We start from the raw sequence: 19,164 nt of genomic DNA, 5'->3' as shown, positions 1-19,164 counted from the left end.
TTTTAAAAAAAAAAAAAAAAAAAAAAAAAAAAAAAATCATCGGTTGCTTTTGGTGAGTAATACTTCACACACAGGATAATTTACATACTCGTGCTCATCCTGTGAGAGTTTTGTGAGAGGGCCCATGATTGAATCAAATTTTTCCTTTGTTATGACAGAGCAGACAACTTCACCCACAGCAGTAGCTCTCAACGATCCAACATGTTCACCAAGAAGTGTCCACTCTCCAAAATAGCTCCCTTCTGCCTTTTGCAACAAGATGCCCTTGTTGTTTGGCATACTATCCTGTTGGTTTTCGCAAATCAGACTTGATGCATTTTCACTTTTCACCGAATCAATGTCAAATGTAATATTCACTCCCCCTTTCTGGATGATATACAAGCCAAGGAGGTTCTCATTCTGCATATAAATGTGAAAAGTAGATATCTGAGAAAAAAATGCAGAAGGCATTTGTATATATAGAGGATAAAAAGTATAAAGCACCTCATCTACTATAGTCTGTTCGTCAGAAAAAGTCATCTCCAAAAGAGAATCCGCAATATGACTTAGTTGTAAAATTGTCAACCTTGAAAGGAGATCTACAGACCGAAGTAACTTCAACGATGACAGGTTAGAAAATTCAGACATAAGAATTCCTCTAAAATCTTCTCTTTTGAGTTCCCAGAGGGTTCCACTAGTCACAGCACGAACAGAAGCTTGGAGGGGTTTACTATACCTGTATTAATCAGAGCAAAAGATTTATATTGAAGATGATAACTGGCCAAGAAACACAATATTGATGAATGTTCAAAGACAGGAGACATCATCTCATTCTCGATCTAGTCTAAATATGTCTAATTGATTCCAGAGGTCTCGGGGAAAAAAAATTGATTACAAATTATGTTATTAGCATAGCAAAACAAGCATATTATACAATAGATTCAAGCAAATTACCAAAATATATGGCCTTTGAACTATTACGTCTTTTAAAAGGCTGCTTTATACAAGTGAATCCCAAAGAAGAAAATAGAAACCTCAGGCTTTGCAACTCAATTCAATAATTTGTGTCACTATCTGAAAAAATATGTTAAATTAGCTGAGAAGAAGACAGCATGAAAGCACGATAGACATCTTACATCAGTGCCAGCTCTCCAAAGGATGATAGCTTCTCAGCTGTATATTGTTGTAGAACTTTAGGAACTCCTCCCTTGTTTTCATCCTATAATTGATCTCAAGTAAGACATCATATTGGATCTACTCAAGATAACTAGTAACCAATATAATTACTCAAAATTCATTTAGATTTGTGGCGCTGGCAATAAAATCAAGTAAAACCATTTAGTTACCTGTGTTGCTAAAACCTCAAATTCTCCATGTCCAACTACATAAAACGAGTCACTTTCTCCACCCTGCAAAATTCAATACACTTATATATTACTCCGAGAGAGGGAGGAACAACAGAATTTTTTTGCTCAAGATGCACCCATGACCCATGTCAAGCTTGGAACAAATACAATGTATGTAGAGGTCTAATCAATAAATCCGTGACAAAGGCAGTGGAACAGTCATATCAACTACAAAGGGCCATTAATTGCGAGTTTCATGCAAGTCTACCTGGTTCCTAAAGCACTGGTATTTGTTTCAAAATTCAACTATACTTGGCTGGATGAGAGATTCTATGCACCACACTCCATTATGTGAAGATAAGTCCCATTCAAAATAACATCAGAGCATTAACTTGTAATTTCTACTGAATGGAAATACCATCATCCATTTACAACAAGCAAGATCACACAACGGAGAGTCATCAAGCAAATTTGGATAAGATTGTTTTTCCTATATAATCAAAGCATGAAACTCCTATCAAGAAACCCTTTGAGGTAGCACAAGTTACAAACTGCAGTAAATGAATGCTTCTTTTTCCTCAAGCCCCTTAGAAAAATCATTATTCAGACATTACGGAAAGATCAATTAAAAATATATTACCTGCTTCACTACAATTTCTCCTGCTTGAACCTCCACTCTTTTCATAGAATCCAACAAGACATGACGCTGGGCATCTGTTAGTTTTCTAAATAGAAAGTGGTAGTGCAATGCCTGTTCAATTTGTGCCTGTCACATAGATGCTACAAACTCAATGACCGTTTAAGGGTTCAATAATATCCAACTAGTATTAAAGAATATACCATGTTTCTCCTCAAGAAATAAAAGAGAAAACACAATAAAAAGCAATATGATTTAAGGAAGAAATGTTTACTTGTTCTTCCCAGGTCTTCCTGTGGGCCGGAGAAGGAGGCACCCAAATCTGCCCATTCTCAATGGAACTCTCAAGAGCACGGAGCCTTGCCCGTGATATTTCTTGCCTTGTCCGTTGATTCCTAGTATTCCAGCTCAAAACTGCTGGAGATTCTGCACCTGATGCCTCTATAGTCTGAGGCAAAGGGGGTCGTAAAACTGTTTCTGAACTTGTTGATTGACCACCAGCAGACTGATATTGAAGATATTAAGATCATTATACTGAGTCATCAAAAGATACTGAAATAATGAAAACGAGTGCAGAAACTGATGGAATCAAAGAGAAGGTACCATCTTACATGAGTTAACCCATTAATATGTACCACAATTACAGTAATGTCATCTGTGCGAGTTTCATACTGTAACCAAAGGCGATATGATTCAGCAACAATAGCAGCACAAGCATCACGTGGATCTGTATATTTTGCAACCTGATAGTTAATTGGCAATAGGAATATTAGTCATCCAAACATAAAAGAGAAGAGAAATCAACAGTACTCATGAACCCCAACTACCCTTTGCCAGACAACAAGGAATTTCATTAACAGCTAGCCACTTTGAAACAACTAAAATTTAATATGTTGGAATATCAAGAGAATCCTTAGCTATCTCTCAAGCCTATAATTAATGAGCTATTGTAATACTTTTATCACATTGTTATCAAGTTAGCACTCAAGTTATTTTCTTTCCTATTAATTTACTTGTTTAACCATAAATCTTCATGTCTTACCAGGAGTTGGCAATCAAGTTATTTTCTCTCCTATTAATTTTTTTGTATATTTTTTTATAAGAAAAATGCTATTTTCATTATTTATAAATTATAACCTAAGCAAGACAGGGGAATTTATATTAGCCAGTTTATAACTTATGAAGGAAGACGGTTACGATTACTTCTATGTCGCAAAGTATGAGATCAACTTTTGTCCTGTATTTTTCTCTTTTTTGGCATTCAGTGGATGATCCCCTCAAACGTTATTGACATGTTTGGCAATTAAGAAAATTAAGAGGCTGAGAAGGTCAGAAGGGATAAATATTAATTATAATAGGCAGTCATATTATGCACAGCTTGATTAATTTGGAATGTGAGAGAAAGACGCATATTTATGTGACAGATCCAATTTGGGGATTATCTCCTTTAGTGCTTTTGTTTTCTCTCTCTTTTTCTTTCACATATTAGGCAAAAGGATAGCGCCCACCCCCTACAAGTAATAGACGGGTTTGGTTTGGGTGGGGCAGGCGGGCTGTGAGCTTAACAATCTCCAATTTGTCACTTTTATTGTTTAGCAAGTCCAGATGTGGTGTGGCTACTATAGAAAACATAATACTCCGTCTTATTTTATACGGAGTAACATTTTCACTATTCATTGGTCAAACCAATTCTTCTTTATTCGCTTATTTTCTTTAACAATTTCTTATAATTTTCAAATTTTACTTGTGTTGAATAGAACTTTTAATACAAATTTTTAATTTATAAATTTTATTAAGTAATAATAAATTAAATATTACAAAAACTAAACTATAAATAACTTCGGTCAAACTTTATTGTACAAGTAGGTCATATAAAATGGAATAGAGGAAGTACTAATTATTAAGAGTTAAAAGCAGAACATTTGGGGTATCCCCCCTCCGATGGATGTAAAAAAAACACAAATCTGAAGAAAACTGACAATTGTAATCAAAAACAAAAGGAAAAGGAGGAAACTATACCATATCAACAACAGCTTGGCTGGAAAGGAATTCAAACACTCCATCACTGGCAATCACAAAGAACGGATGATTTGGAGTGAGCTCCAGAACTACAATTTCAGGGTTTGCGACGACACCAATAGTCTCAGCAATAGAATCTCCTATACTTCTTGTAAAAGCGGTACCAGGATACATCCCATTTTGTACCCAAAGTCTAGGGGGATCACCATCGTCACCTTCTTCTGTGTCCCAACATTGCACATCAGGGTTCTTCAATCCTTCAATCTGATCCAAGGTGAGTACCCGAGCTCCACAAATCTTAACCCTTTCAAGTTCATCAGGCCTAAATGGGGTCTGATCAACTGATAGGTCCACAGCTACAATATCATTTCCCTTTTTCTCAGCTATAACAGCTCTCGAGTCTCCCGAATTAGCAACATAAATCGTTGTTCCGCGTACCAGTATAGTGATTGCAGTGGTCCCACTCATGCTATCATCCAAGATATCAGCATGCAGCTGTGAGTTAGTTGTCAAAAATGCAGCATTACATGCTTCGGCAGCATCTACATCAAACGTACTATTCCTAAGCAAATTTTCACATACTTTGTTCTTCACGAACTGTGAACATTGAGCTCCAAATTCACCATGCCCATCAAAGACCCCAAAGAAATGGTCATCTGGACTCGTCCCAAATGGTGAGTGAATGCAAAAACTATCTTGATTTGCTTTATCAAGAGCATCAGGATAATACCCTCTTTGAGACAAAAACGAGTACCGCAGTTCATAATTCCCAGATGGAATCTTCACACTTCGTGACCCATCCAGAGGCAAAAATTGAGCAGAAACCCTAGACAATCTGGCTATTCCAATTTCATGATCCCTACTGAGGCCTACCTGGTTTAAGTGATCCATAATCTCACCTGCCTCCCCATCTCCCAAATCAGGTGAGAAAACAGCAATCTCAGCTGATCCTTTCCCATTTCCAGGCTCCTTTACTTCCACAGCCCTTGGAGCACAAATCTCCCCTATACAAGCCCTCGAATACACACAACCCATTAGTCTAACCACCAAATTGAGCCAGTTCCACACTATCAAATTATCCACTAATTCATCAGCAATCAACAGCTAATTCCAACTACCAACAAAATTATAACAAAATCCCTACAAGAACTCTGCTTCAGATAGTCTACACTCCCAGAAAAAAAAATGATCACCAACATACAAAAACCACAGTCTTGGTACTCCACTGGCATGCAAATGCAAAACAAAAAGATCAAACCCAAATCTGAGAACAGGCAAGACAACTCACCGAGTCACCGTTTTCTGTATAAACAGTAGCTAATAAAAATACCCACTAAGCCGCAACTCAATTCACCTCAAACAAAAAATCCGGAAATCCCGCAATTCAAATGCGTAACAATTGAACAACCTACCCAAGGATTAAAAAAAAATGGGGCGAGAACAAATAAAAATCCAATCTTTCCTAGAATAACTGATCTGAATTACTGAGAAGCAGCTGCATATTAGTAAAACGAAAAAAGGGCAGTTGAATTGAGCATTGATAAGTACATGGGAGTGAAGCCGAGGAAACCCAGGTGAGATACAAGTTATGGGTTGTTGATTCACGGCGGATGGGCATTTCTAAGAATGATGAAAGAAAAAAAAGGAGTGGCTGAGCTGCAGAGCTGACTGCGTCTTTGAGCGCACAATGAAATAGAGAGAGAACTTTAATGGTGTAGACGTAACAGTGCATGTGTGGAAGGGCTTTGGACTTGGACCTGTACCAATAGCTATTTTTTGACCTGTGGAGCTGGGCTCGGCCACGCGCTTTTTTAAACACGCGCCGCCTTCTGCGGATGTTGTAGATAACAGGGTCCCGCGCTAATCGGCATTGCTGTAACAAGGTTAGTAGGATGTGTATAATTTGGTGAAAATTATGTTAATTAACGAATTGATCAATTTTGGTTTTTAATTGGAATGTTATAATCTGATTTATAAGAAAAGTCATCGGGTTGAATCTTATTTTTAAAATTTTTGGTTATTTATTAAATTGGTTCTAAAGTGTTGTTTAACTTAATTAATCTTGTTCAACTGAATTGTTTAATATATATGTTTTAATTTCTTTTTATAATTCATAAATCATACTATTAACTTAGTTTTTAAATTTTTATTATTTATAACTGATGTAATGATTATTCTGTGATGTGAAATTATAGATTGAAAAAATTTAAATAATTTTTAAATTTTATTAAAATATTTTGATTAATCGATTTAATAAATTTTTTTATTAGGTTTGATTAATTAAAAAATGGGAGATTCAATTCGAATTGGGTTATTAATCGACCTCTATGAGTCTATGACTAATTTTTCTATTTGGTTTTTCTTTTCCTTATTTTTTGTGGATGTTTATTATAACTTCAATAGCACTCAAAAAAAAAAAAAAAAAAAAAAAAAAGATAGACATAATTAAAGAATACTAACCTTCATTTTTCTACTATAAAATTCACATCATGTTTACATGAAATAAGTAAATCATCATTTAATGATAGATTATAACTCTACAGGGAATTAAATAAATGTCTGTATTAATTTAAATTATTAATTATTTTAAAATTTAAAAGTTTAAAACATAATTTTTTAAAATCCAACCATCTTTAACTTTTTTTTTTCAAAAAAAGCAGCAAACAAACTCTCCCCCTCCTTCCATTGCAGGGCATAAGTTAGTAGCTGAAAAGACAAATGTGAATAATGACGTAATGTCAGTCAGTATTATCAATTGTCAGGTAATGTGTACAAATCTCAATGTGCAACACTCAAACATCGCTCCACTAGTGCACATCTTGTGATTTACTCTAGTGTGCAACATTTGAACCTTCCTCCATTAGCGTATATTCGATCCCGTAATTTACTATTTTAGCCATCTCCAAAAGCAGGAGTTAGGGTCTTTCGGGTTGGCGTGCAACATAATAATAATAATAATAAACAAACTTTATACATCATATTGCAGCAGTTCACGTACAACAAAGTTGACTCAATCGTCATGTACAATCACAATGGAATTGAAGTACTAACTCATAATCACTTGAGATAATGAGATTCTTATTGTTTGAATTTGGTCCTTCTATTTATTGTCAAATCGCATAATGCCCTCCCATGTAATGATTTTTCTCACTCTGACCCCCTAATAATTGTAGAGTTTTGTCATACTATGTCGTATTGGCAAACTTTATATCATCCTTATCCTCAGTATACTAGGAAGTAAAAACAAACGACAAGTAGTCAACAACACACTAAAAAAAAAAAGAAAAAACGAAAACTCTCATTTTAGAATAATGACAATGAATTTTTAAATAATTACAATGGTGCAATATCGAAATATGAACGCAATTTTTTTATTTGAAAAATTACAGGATAATTAACTTTTAAACATGAAAGCATTTACAGTTGTGTTTTTTTTTTTGAAGATAACATGACCTCTCGGGTGTAGGTGGATCACTCTTACCACCTGAGCTGGGGTTATCCCGATAACATGATAACATGACTTATATTGTAGAAAGAGATGGAGGAGAGAGAAGAGTCGGGGTTCTCCTGTAATAATATTTTTTGTGGAGTCTGTCAGGAGAGAGAAACGAGAGATGGAGGAGAGAGAAGAGTCGGGGTTCTCCAGTAATAATATTTTTTGTGGAGTCTGTCAGGAGAGAGAAACGAGAAATTAAATGACTCAAAGGAGAGGTGTAGCTCTATGCGTGGCGTGCATAAACAGCGCACACTGGCGTGTCAGCTGTTTTTTTTTTTTTCAGCATCAAACTTCCCTTTTTTTTCGTCTCTCTCATTTTCCTTTTTCTCTATCCTGATTGGCACCTCAAAAAAATTATTACTTTTTCTCTATCCTGATTGGCACCTCAAAAAAATTATTACTATTGAAACTACTCTAATATCTTATCATTTTATCAAAAAGTTTAATTATCGAATTAAAGGCATGCTCAATATATATAATGTTATTTGTCATATAAATTATCGTATCAAAATATAAAATCAATCAATGATCATTTTAAATACTTAAAGGAATCCGATATGATGGCTATTTCATTTACAAATGAAATTTTATATTTCATAGAATTTAATTCCGCAGTTAATTAAAACTAATCAAACAAAAGCACATACAAATTGTATAGAATCTATTACATACATTTATAACTAGTTCATTTTGAACGAATAATTTATTAGGCAAACAAAAGATGTATTATATATAATAATAAGTACTGTAATATACTTATATTGAATTTGTATATCTTACCACACATTTGGCCGGTTCATAAGATGAACTTTGAAGGATTATAAATCTTATTTCATAGGAATTGAATAAGTAAGAAATATAAAAAATTATACGAAGTATTATATTGTTTGTTCGTGCAAGAAATAGACTTTAAAAAATTTGTATTATTGTATGGTATTTGATTAGATTAAGAAATAAAAATGTAATAAGCATATTCAAAGGACAAAAATGTTCTTCACAGGGAACCACAAATACAACAAGAATCCAAAATCATATGAGAAGAGTGTTTATATGTGAACGCAAAAGTGCACCTTATGATATGTAAAAATGCAACTAAATTAAAAAAATGTGTGAACTCTAAAAGTGTACCATAGTGTAAGTATTTATACTAGGCTATCAACGAACAACGGGCATAGTAGTTCTCACTACTCCACACCTGCATCACCCCGGGGATTAGACTCAGGATCCATATTCATTGTTCCAATTATTTCATCAATATCATTAGCAAGATAAAATGATTTACTAAAAGTTAGAATATGACTGCTATTGATGTATTTTTACTTTTATTAAAAATTATATCATTACTATGATTGAGCCAAAATCTAAACCTTATTATTAATAATAATAACCCAAAGATAATTAACAAAGAAACACATGAAAACATGAGTGTGTATATGATCAAGAACATAACACAGAAAGTTGGCAATGCAAGCTAGCGCGTGGGCAAGACCAAAGCTTTGCACTTTTCATTCTGCTTTAATTTAAAAGATATTTTTTTTAATAAAGAGAATTTTATTAAAGAAATAATATAGCCATTAACTTGCATCCAAAGTGGTGTTTTAATTAATTAGCAAATACTGTTTAGTAAACATAGCTTTCTAATACCTACTAAGTGATGGGTGTTGGCAATTGGCAAATGGACAAAGGCATTTCAGATCACCTTTGAGACAGATGAATCTATACTTTATCAATAAATCCACATTTTCTTTGCCAGGTACCACTTGGCCTTACTTTCTATAAATGGCCCTCAGCTCACTATTTCAATCTCCTTTGCTCCAATCAAAAGTTTGAAACCTTCACCTCAACTAACTCATCATCCTAAGTTTTCATCAAATTATATTATAGATTAAATTATATTATAGATTAATGATGAACTTTGGGTTGATAAATGTTTTAATACAATAGCTTCTACATATGGTTGTTGATCTCTCCTTAGGTCATATCGAGATTTGGTAGCGCTAAATTTATTGGGTAGAGAGACTTGAAGAATCTAGTCCAACATCTTGACGCTAGAAACATGACGATGATTACTATGTATGTAAGTATAATAAAATAAAGTTTCACGAACATTCATTATTAAACCAAAGACCTTGTGGTCAAGTGGCATTTGGTGTCCTGATTAACACTCTTATATGAATGATGAGAGTGGGTTGATTAACACTCTTATATGAATGATGAGAGTGGGTTTGAATCTCAGTGGAGACAATTGTTGACTTGCCTTCTTTGGTTTGAACAGACAAAAAAAATTTGTTTAGGCTAACAAGATTTTTGGTCAAATAAACATGATTCAAATTGATTCCTCATTTACAGAGATGAGGCGTTATACTTTCTCAGCCACAAAAGTTAGTATCGCCCTCTGAGGCTCGATCTCGTAACCTCCCATATGAGAAAACCACTACATGTCATTTGAGCATAAAAAAATGAGATTTATGAAACATTATACGGACAATTATTTATATAATTCTCATAGTGACAATGCAATGACACCTAATAATTATTGTTTTACTTTTAATGGTGTCTACACATTCCCCACACATACATCAAAGCCTTTTTGCATTGTGTGGTGGTGTATCATAGACTAGAATAAAGAGATGCAAGAAAAAGCACGTTGCTTTAAGTATGAGTTTTGGAGCCTTATAAAGGTGAGAGCAAAGAGGAATAAAGAAAGGTTGGTGAGTCAAATCCATGATATTTTGAAAAAAGAAAATGGTATTTGAGTTAATATATTTGCATTAAATAATGAGGTTTATAAATTATATAAGAAGTGTCATAGTTTTTTTTTATATATATTTTAAAACTTTACTATAAATTAATAATACAAAATTATGCCAAATAATATAAAATTTTGTAAAAAAAAAAAAGTATTGATCTCATTTTTTTCTACATATGACATTTGATATCTTATAGTGAGATTAATTCAGATTCGCTTCAGGTTGGACCTGCACGTTTGACTAAAACTTAATCAAATTTTTATTTTTATAATTCAATGCATCCTTTTTTTTTCTTTTTTCTTGTTACTTTTTTAAGTTTGTTTCATAGTTTTGGTATATCATATCATATATTCATGTTTTAAAAAATATCATATATTCATTTGGACTGACCTGGAATCCATTTCTAATAAAGAAACACTACTTGTCAGATTGTTCTCATATCCAAAAAGCCCATCCATTTTTTGGGCAAATTATGGATCAGGGTTCACTACATTGTGTATCCTAATCCAAAATAACATTATTATGTGTTTGCATTAACATTTAACATGACAATTTATATCATGGAAAGTCCACTAAGCATTATGAATCTTGGATCGAAATGACGAGGTACAAAATTTATATTCGTAAGATACAAAATTTTATAACGCAAGACACAAAAAATCATAACATTAGACACAAGCATACACATGTTATATATTTACTTATTTTTAAAATCTAATTTAAGTACATAATTTGTGTTCATAGGCACAAAATTTCACAACACAAGACACTGAAATTCATAACATAATACTCAATTACTAATTTGTTTCAGGTACAGAATTCATATTCTTAAGATACAGAATTTCATAACACAAGACACAAAAACTCACAATTTAAGACACATACACGTGCACCAGGGTCCACAAACCACAATGCATTGTGAGCCCTGGTCCATGGTATAAGGATTGCAGTTAACATATGGGCCCTGTTTGGTAAATGGTTGTTAGCTGATTGAGTTAGAAGGTATGATTAGTTAATAACATTAGCTGATTGTAGAAAGTTGTTTGATAGATTAGCTGTTAGCCGATAGCTGTTTGGTATAATTTTTTTCTCGAAAAGCTAATTGAAAAGGCTGCTTTGAGTAGCCTTTTGAATTTTAGTATTTTGGAGTTACAAAAAGCTTATTAACCAAACAACTAATAGTGGTCAAATAAGCCAAAATTGGCTGCCAAAGACCTTGTGGTCTAGTGGCATCCGATGTCCCGATTTACATTCCCACATGGATGATGGGAGTGGGTTTGAGCCTCAGTGGAGGCAAATTTATTTACAGATACATAATGTATTAAATAAATGCACATAAGCCAAAGACCTTGTGGCCGGTCAATAGTACTCAAAAAATATATGCATAATTTTTGAACCAAGACTACCATGTTATTCAATAATATAATATATAACTTTTTTTTTTCTTCTTAGCAATGAAGTTTATTGTCCAACTCATTTAATGAATGCATTGTATGAATCTAATAAATAATAGAGCAAATTGCCATTTTGGTCTACTGACTATAGGGGTCCTATTAATTTCTATCTACGACTTTTAAACGTGTTAATTGCATACCACGACTTTTCAATTTGTATCAATTTTGGTCACTCCGGCCAAATTACCGGCCAAATTTCACTAGAAAATCATAAACCCTAAAATAATGAGGGTATTTTAGACATTTCACATCTATTTTTTCTTCTCCGGCGAATTCATCTGCTCTTTTTCTTCTCCGGCGATCCAGAATGGCGTTTTCGGCGACGATGTTATCACTACGGCGTGAGCTGCGAGCGAGGCCAATCATATTCTATCCATTGACTCACCGCCGCCGCCACGCACACTTTGCTATACGAAGTTCTCGGGATTCATACGGGCGCAACTGGTTAGGAAATCAAGGCTGCGTACAGGAGACTAGCTAGGGTTTTGCATCCAGACGTCGCGTCTAGCTTTCGCCGGGAATCGTCAGACGAAGACTTCATCAGAGTGCATGTCGCGTATGCCACTCTCACAGATCCACAAAAGCTAGCAAATTACAACCGGACTTTGTTCTGTCCAGGTCAGAGCAGGTCGCCGGTCACCGGAATTGGGAAACTGATCAATGTTGGTAACTGGAGGTAGTGATAATCACATTATTAGGCTTAATTCTTTGATTTTATGAGCCTGGAGTCTCTGCTGGCTATGCCGGAATTCGTGACCTCGTTCGACTTTGCTTCGAATTCGCCGGAGAAGAAGAAAGTAGATGTGAAATGTCTAAAATACCCTCATTATTTTAGGGTTTATGATTTTCCGGCGAAATTTCGCGGTAATTTTGGCCGGAGTGACCAAAATTCATACAAATTGAAAAGTCGTGGTATACATATTATTATTTTTTTAATAATATTATTTAGAGCAAATTGCCATTTTGGTCTACTGATTATAGGGGTCCTATTAATTTCCATCCACGACTTTTTTTTTTTTTTTTTGAAAAGGAACCAATCTCACCAAAGTTGGTTCCTTTTCAAAAAAAAAAAAAAGAAAGTCGTGGATGGAAATTAATAGAACCCCTATAGTCAGTAGACCAAAATGACAATTTGCTCTAAATAATATTATTAAAAAAATATATAATATCACTTTAGCTCTGCTTCTTTTGGCATTTATTAAGAGTTTTCGTATACTACATAACTCCAACGTTATTTTTCATGAAATTAAGAATAAATTCTAACGTATAAACTAGCTAATTTAGCTTTTATATATAATAATAATAGTAATAACTAGTATTTTTTGGCATTTATTAAGAGTTTTCGTATGCTACAACATAACTCCAACAGTCCAACGTTATTTTCATGGAATTAAGAATAAATTCTAACGTATAAACTAATTTAGCTTTTATATGCAAGTATAACTAGTATTTTTTATGCACGATACACAAAAATAGGTGTCCAATATTGGTATTCCTACTTAGAGCTCAAAATCATGACTTTCCATTGGGAGTCCCTTCGTGCGACTAGACCACAAGGTCATTGGCTATATAATGTGTATATTATTATTATTATTATTATTATTATTATTATTATTGAAGATAATAAAATGTATGGGGAATGCTTGTTCATGGTATTAAAAAAGATAAGTTATAACATGTTTGTCCAAAATATTGTATAGTACAACTCTTATAGCATAATACATAAATAAATAAAAAACGTAACGGAAAAATAAACATCAATGAATGATATAACATTCATTCACACTTATTATTTTTTATATGTATTATTATTATTCAAAACAGTGCTATAAAATCACTTATTTCTAACCACTTTTAATAATTTAAAATTTGGACAAAATTTAGTGAAATTTTGAACTTTTTTCACAACTATGACAAAGATAGATTTTACTCCCTTTTTTTTTTATTTTTTTTTCTAAAAATTTTCGGCCACCTTATGGTTAGAAATGTCAATAACAAATTAACAACCTTGTTATCGTTGGCCTAGATCATATACGAAATTTTTTTGATAAATTTAAATTTTTAGGTGGTTGATATTACCGATCCCGATCACTTTTGTAAGTGACTTGCAGGTATATTTTTTGGATACCAAACATAATTAAAATTATCGTTTCTGTCCACAAATCTGAGTTTTCTATTGTGAAAACAAATAATCCGAGTTTTTTATTGTGAAAACAAAGAAAGCAAAGAGAAGAGTTAAAGATAAAGAGCTAGAGAGGCCAAATCATCTGCAACTTTTTTGTTGATGAATTCATTGAAAAAATACAAAGAAAAAAAAATATTAGAATCATTGGTGTATAATATGCAGTTCTTTAATCCTTTAACATGAAATGGATACCTCATTATATTCCCTCTCAATCAAATTCAAAGAATGGATACACAACAATACAATGATGAAATTAAACCAATCTCTTCAACATCATATCCCCCCACACACTAAAAGAAACACAAAAATTCAAGAACTCATTATTCCCAGCAGCAAAACCAAACAGGATGGATGCATATATATTAGTACTGTGGCATGAAACACTCAACAGGCATTGTGCCATTAAACCTCTTGTAATCTGTGCAGTAATCATAGATCATAAAGTTATTCCTCACCCAATCCATCTGCCCTTTCTTGGCATAGCTAAGCTGATAATACTCAGAAGAAGTCCACCAATTCTGGGGATTAGCTACTCCACATTGGTATATGCTTCCTGGCCCATTCCAGTAACACCCTCTTGGGCTGAAATTGCGATAACTGGCAATGAATGGTGAGTTGCTCCAATCAATCTTGTCCTTCCCTCCTCTGGTTGCCCACTCATCAGCATTCCACAGACTGGAATATACTCCCATTCCTTGCTGGTTTGGGAATGGGATTCCTTGGCTCTGGTAGTTCCTGAATACCCTGATTGGAACACCATCTATGTACCATCTGGAATGTCAAAATTTTAATTTGTTAGTAGATCATTTTATTTGGTTTAATTTTAAGCTCTAGAGAGGTTAGGTAGTGTTGAAAAAGGCTAGAGTTTGGTTGATGTTCTTGATTTGGGAGTGAAATTCTTAGGAAGGGTTGTAACCCACAAAATTACCTAATTTTTTACTCCGTACCTTTTAGGTTTTTTACTGTCTGTGGTCAAAATTTTCAATCACTTTTTGATCATCAGTCAGAAATTTTGATCACTATTCGATTACTGGAGGTTGAAAATTAGGAGGCACAACAAATATAATGTTTAACCCATCAAATATTTCAAATCTATCAGTTTTATTGATAGTCAGTGTTACCAACCACTTTTCACATAAAAGATAGAATTAGCAATCAGGACTCTTTTGGATATTCAAAGTAGTTGGAAAGGTGATTTGTGGGTCTCTACCATTTTTGAGTTGTCTAAAAAGACAGAATTTTCAGCTATGTTTGACTGATTCAATCTTTTTTACCCACCCACCATAGGTCTTTGCCAACTAATAATAAGCTCAAGCCTCTAGAAACTATAGCTACCCATCCATATAGATCATTCATTCATGGTCACAAGGCGTAATTTATCGTGTACACATTCAAATACTGACTGCTGTTTTCTCGTTACTTAAAAAAAAGAATTGAAGTATACATAAAAGTTGAATAAATTAAACTTACACGACGGCATTGGGGTTCCAGTGAATGGTGTAGTTATGGTAATCAGCAGATGGATCAAACCATGGATAGAACTGTTGCTCCCTGTTTCCGACACCCTGGGTGAAAATGTTTGTGTGGATAATGTAAGGCTGGCCTGATACATTCCCCAGGAACTCGAAATCAATCTCGTCATGCTTGTCTCCAGTAGAAGATAACTGTCATCCAAAATCAGTGTATTAATTAAGATTTATTAGGATTATTAAAAATCCTTTTGGAGATCCAACAGTTACAGTGTTGTCTTTATTAATTTCTCCAAAACTGTAATCTTACATAGTATGCTGTCACTGTTCCAGCAGAATTTCCTGGCACAAACTTGATTTGCATTTCAATGCTCCCAAACAGAAATGTCCCCTTCGATTGCACACCAGACCCTAAACATTAATTAATCAGCTGTTAGTTTATGCAAAAACTTAATTGAATGACGTGTTTCGTATCAACTAACAATTTTTTAAAAAATTCATGAAAACTTACCAGAGGTTTGATCGAGAACGAGCTGAAGATCGTCGCCTTGCATTGTGGAATGCTGATATCCCCAGTAGATGAACATGGTGTCTGAGAACAAACCATTCACCACAGATGCATAAAATGCAAATGTGGAGATCAACAAAGCCAGTGAAAGAATTCTAAAATTTGCCATCTTTAATTTTATGGACAAAAATCTCTTTTCTTTTCTTTTCCTGATGATGTTCAACCTGAGAAATGAAAATGGGCTTATATAGGCTACAATCTGGAACCCTTTTTTATTTCAATATTATTATTAGTTTGACATTCTGGGCTTAGTTATGATCTTGAATGTTGAAACAAAACATGGCAAGCAAGCAAACAGCTGTGGCGCGTTTGGTTTCATGCACATCCATCCTAGATTTTTATACTATAAAAGTCAATCCTAGTTAACATACAGCAGGTTGGTAGAAAAAAGAGGGAATGGAATGATCTTCAATTCACACATATATTTTCTCCCCCACTCATCATGCTAATTTTCAAAGCTGGAAAATTATATTATGGACTCCAACACTTTTTGCATTATCTGGCAACAATTTATGCCCCTTCGATCTTGCAAGCGTGGTTGAAAAAATCGCTACACCCTTCTCTAGTACTCGGGGACACCTAGGTCGGGATTAATCGGTCCCTATGGGCTTATATATTTTTTATTTAAAAAAATTTGCTTTAAGTATTTTTAATTTTTTAAAGACTAATAATTATAAATTATAAAATACTTTAATAGTTAATACTCCGTACTAATTTGAAAAATTTACAATTATTTCGCTCAAAACGATGTTGTTTTGATTGAAATAATCTATTAAAAAAGAGCAATAGGTAATCGGCCGACTAGGGCGCCTAAGATGCTTAGGCGGCACCGATTAAGGGATTTTTTGCAATAGTGCTTGTAAATAATTTTCTATTTACAATTTAGCCGTGATACGAGGTCACTTCAGCCAAGTTGGTCAAACTGTTGGTTTGATAACCACAAAGTTTCAAGTTCTACTCTTAATTTTAGCAGTCTATTGGTCACAAGACAAATTTACCTGGTTGTGGGTTTCCCTTACCTAAAAAAAAAATTAGTCTTATTTAAGAAAAGAAAAAAAAAAGTCTTGATATTATTTATGTTAAGAAAGTTGTTGGAAGAACAATTCAAGAAAACATCATTTTCGTAGGTAGCAGTATCTCTGCTGGCCGGAAACGCGTTGAGTTTCCAGAAAACGACGTGCGGCAGACTAATGAAAATGCTCGCAGCGCCGGTGGTTTTCATTTATCGTGAGGATAAATCATTCTTACATAGTACTCCGATCCTTACAAGAATACAGAAATGTGGATTACAATAAATTAAGAATTTTAAAAGCCCTTCTGATCTTCTATTCAATATGCACCCACATTCCTTTGCTGGGTACGCCACGGTGCACGGCGAAGATCAAGTAGTAGCCCGGTGGTGCGAGCTTGCCGGAGGGCGGCGCCACGGCGGAGATGGTCTTGTTGGCGACAGAGGTGAGTACCAAAATCAGCATCCTCTGGCCCTGGGAGAAGCCGTGAGTGGTGAACGGCGGTGGATACATGGTGACCTTAATATCGGGCATGCCCACCTCGGCGTCCAGTTTGATTTGGATACTGAAATTCCGTCCATAAATCAAATGCTTGTCTGAAAAGTTCTCCAAGATCTCCGGCCGGAACTTTTGCAGGGCGGCGGATAAGTACGGCGGCGAGAATTTCTCGACGCGCATGTCGGTTGGGTAAGTGGCATTCATGTCGTAGATAACGTGGGGGTTGCTTCCCGCGACTAAGATTTTACCGTCGGGTAAAACCGCCGATGAGGAATGGTACATTCTGGCGATTTTAGTTGAGTTCAACTCGGTAAACCTTTGGCCTTTAGGTTTATCCGGGTTGTAAAGCACCGGCGTGAAATTCGGATCCTCCGCCGCTTCCCAGGCGGAGGTTCCGTTTTTTGCGCCATTAATGAGGAGGAGATCCCCGTTGGGGAGAATCAACATATCCCCCATAACCCTCCCCGACGGCATCTCGTCAATTTCCCATTCTGCCCCTTCTTCATTCGCCACAATCCTACCGCAATCCTTCAACGCCGGCGGGAATTGCCTGGGCGGGTGCTCCGTGACATTGAAGGCTTCGTGAGTATTGCCGCCGCAGACCAAAACCTCGGCCTTCACGAAATCATGCTCCCCAGTATTCGGCGCGAGTTTCAGGGGGAGAAGTGCGGATTGCCCCGACGCCGGGTAGTTTCGGGACCCGCCTGGCAGTTTCGGGAGCTCCCTAATCGTCTCTCCGGTTCTAGGGTTGAGAATAATCGACCTGTCGTTGGCGAAGAGGAAGACGTTGCCGTCGGGGAGAAGGTACACAAATGGATACAAATTATTCTCCAGATGGCCGTCCGTGGTTTTCATGAGAAGCGGAAGCCCAAATTGTTGGATTGGGAATTGAAGCTGATCTGGCGGGATAAGTTCATAATTGTGAGCTCCTCTCCCTCCCACCACCATGAAATCACCATTTTCCAACATTTGTTGAGAAGCATACCTGCGAGTGAGTTTAACAATAATACAGAGTATATGAATATTGAAAGAAAGTAAGAAACTATTGCATGCATGCTTACCATCTGTTTGCAGAAAGTCCAACACTTTCCTGGAAGTCGCAGTCATTACAGGGGTCGAGGATTCTAATACCTCGCACACCATAGTCTGAGCCTCCGGTGCTAATCAATTTCCCAGTGCTCGACAGGCCTCCCGACGAACACCATGGATCCAAGTTCAACTAAACAGGAAAAAAAAAATAAAATACAAAAACTTACCTAACAACAAACTTTTATCTAATAGGTCAGAATAATATTTAGTACAATCATGTATGTAATACCTTAAGAGTCTTGACAACTTTACCGGTGTCGGGATCATAGATAATGCCATGAGCCCAGCAGTCAGTACGGCCATGGGAATCTTTTCTGCACCACCTAGGATTGTGCCTAAGTGCGGAGGGACCAAGACTTATGGTGTCAAACCAGACAACCGTGTTGTTTATCATCAACTGCATGTGCATGGCTGAAACGCCCACATTCTCTGTTACAAGTTCCCAGGAGGAGGCAGAAGGATCCATTTCGAAATCTGGGTTTTGGTGTGCCTGCTGCTCACTAGGCACCTCGGCCTCCACGACGTCTGAATCTCTGTGACCATCAAAAACATCTCCGAAAAGGAAACCAAAGTGTTGTACAGAGGATAAATCGGCAAAGGTGGAGACCAAGAATAGCTGGAGAAGAAGAAGAAGGAGATGAGGTTTTAATGATGGTGACGCCAT

General features: G+C 35.4%; 3 protein-coding genes across 3 annotated transcripts in view; all 3 read right to left on the bottom strand.

Annotated features, from left to right (window-relative positions):
* Positions 1–5,722, bottom strand: part of LOC115998687 (protein phosphatase 2C and cyclic nucleotide-binding/kinase domain-containing protein-like) — a 9,616-nt gene extending 3,894 nt beyond the window's left edge. The window contains exons 1-8 of the mRNA XM_031238318.1: positions 3,982–5,722; positions 2,574–2,705; positions 2,237–2,467; positions 1,966–2,091; positions 1,326–1,388; positions 1,116–1,198; positions 484–715; positions 89–399 (exon numbers count right to left, since the gene is read on the bottom strand). Coding sequence (XP_031094178.1) covers positions 89–399; positions 484–715; positions 1,116–1,198; positions 1,326–1,388; positions 1,966–2,091; positions 2,237–2,467; positions 2,574–2,705; positions 3,982–5,016 — 2,213 coding nt within the window. The 5' untranslated portion in view covers positions 5,017–5,722. The remainder of the gene's footprint in view (positions 1–88; positions 400–483; positions 716–1,115; positions 1,199–1,325; positions 1,389–1,965; positions 2,092–2,236; positions 2,468–2,573; positions 2,706–3,981) is intronic.
* Positions 5,723–13,999: 8,277 nt separating this feature from the next.
* Positions 14,000–16,039, bottom strand: LOC115999930 (probable xyloglucan endotransglucosylase/hydrolase protein 26). Its single transcript, XM_031239887.1, has 4 exons — positions 15,847–16,039; positions 15,646–15,746; positions 15,337–15,530; positions 14,000–14,637 (listed from the first exon to the last, which is right to left on the bottom strand). The coding sequence occupies exons 1-4, from the start codon at positions 16,010–16,012 to the stop codon at positions 14,229–14,231; spliced, it is 870 nt and encodes a 289-aa protein (XP_031095747.1). The 5' UTR covers positions 16,013–16,039; the 3' UTR covers positions 14,000–14,228.
* Positions 16,040–17,228: 1,189 nt separating this feature from the next.
* On the bottom strand, positions 17,229–19,164 carry LOC115999532 (aldehyde oxidase GLOX1-like). The gene is made up of 3 exons (XM_031239378.1): positions 18,730–19,164; positions 18,473–18,630; positions 17,229–18,396 (listed from the first exon to the last, which is right to left on the bottom strand). The coding sequence occupies exons 1-3, from the start codon at positions 19,162–19,164 to the stop codon at positions 17,229–17,231; spliced, it is 1,761 nt and encodes a 586-aa protein (XP_031095238.1).

This window comes from Ipomoea triloba, chromosome 12, assembly GCF_003576645.1.
Source record: "Ipomoea triloba cultivar NCNSP0323 chromosome 12, ASM357664v1".
In the NCBI taxonomy this organism is placed as follows: domain Eukaryota; kingdom Viridiplantae; phylum Streptophyta; class Magnoliopsida; order Solanales; family Convolvulaceae; genus Ipomoea; species Ipomoea triloba.
The sequence above is the reverse complement of the archived record's forward strand: the minus strand, read 5'-3'. Positions and strand labels throughout refer to the sequence as shown.

What these genes read in the sequence shown, in the direction of transcription:
- LOC115999930 (XM_031239887.1), bottom strand. Translation starts at nt 16,012, where the DNA reads ATGGCAAATTTTAGAATTCTTTCACTGGCTTTGTTGATCTCCACATTT. An exon ending in GAACAGTGACAGCATACTAT is followed by an intron (nt 15,531 to 15,645) that starts GTAAGATTACAG and finishes TTTGGATGACAG; the next exon opens with TTATCTTCTACTGGAGACAA. An exon ending in TGGAACCCCAATGCCGTCGT is followed by an intron (nt 14,638 to 15,336) that starts GTAAGTTTAATT and finishes TTGACATTCCAG; the next exon opens with ATGGTACATAGATGGTGTTC.
- LOC115999532 (XM_031239378.1), bottom strand. Translation starts at nt 19,164, where the DNA reads ATGGCGTCACCATCATTAAAACCTCATCTCCTTCTTCTTCTTCTCCAG. An exon ending in AAGTTGTCAAGACTCTTAAG is followed by an intron (nt 18,631 to 18,729) that starts GTATTACATACA and finishes TTTCCTGTTTAG; the next exon opens with TTGAACTTGGATCCATGGTG. An exon ending in GGACTTTCTGCAAACAGATG is followed by an intron (nt 18,397 to 18,472) that starts GTAAGCATGCAT and finishes ACTCACTCGCAG; the next exon opens with GTATGCTTCTCAACAAATGT.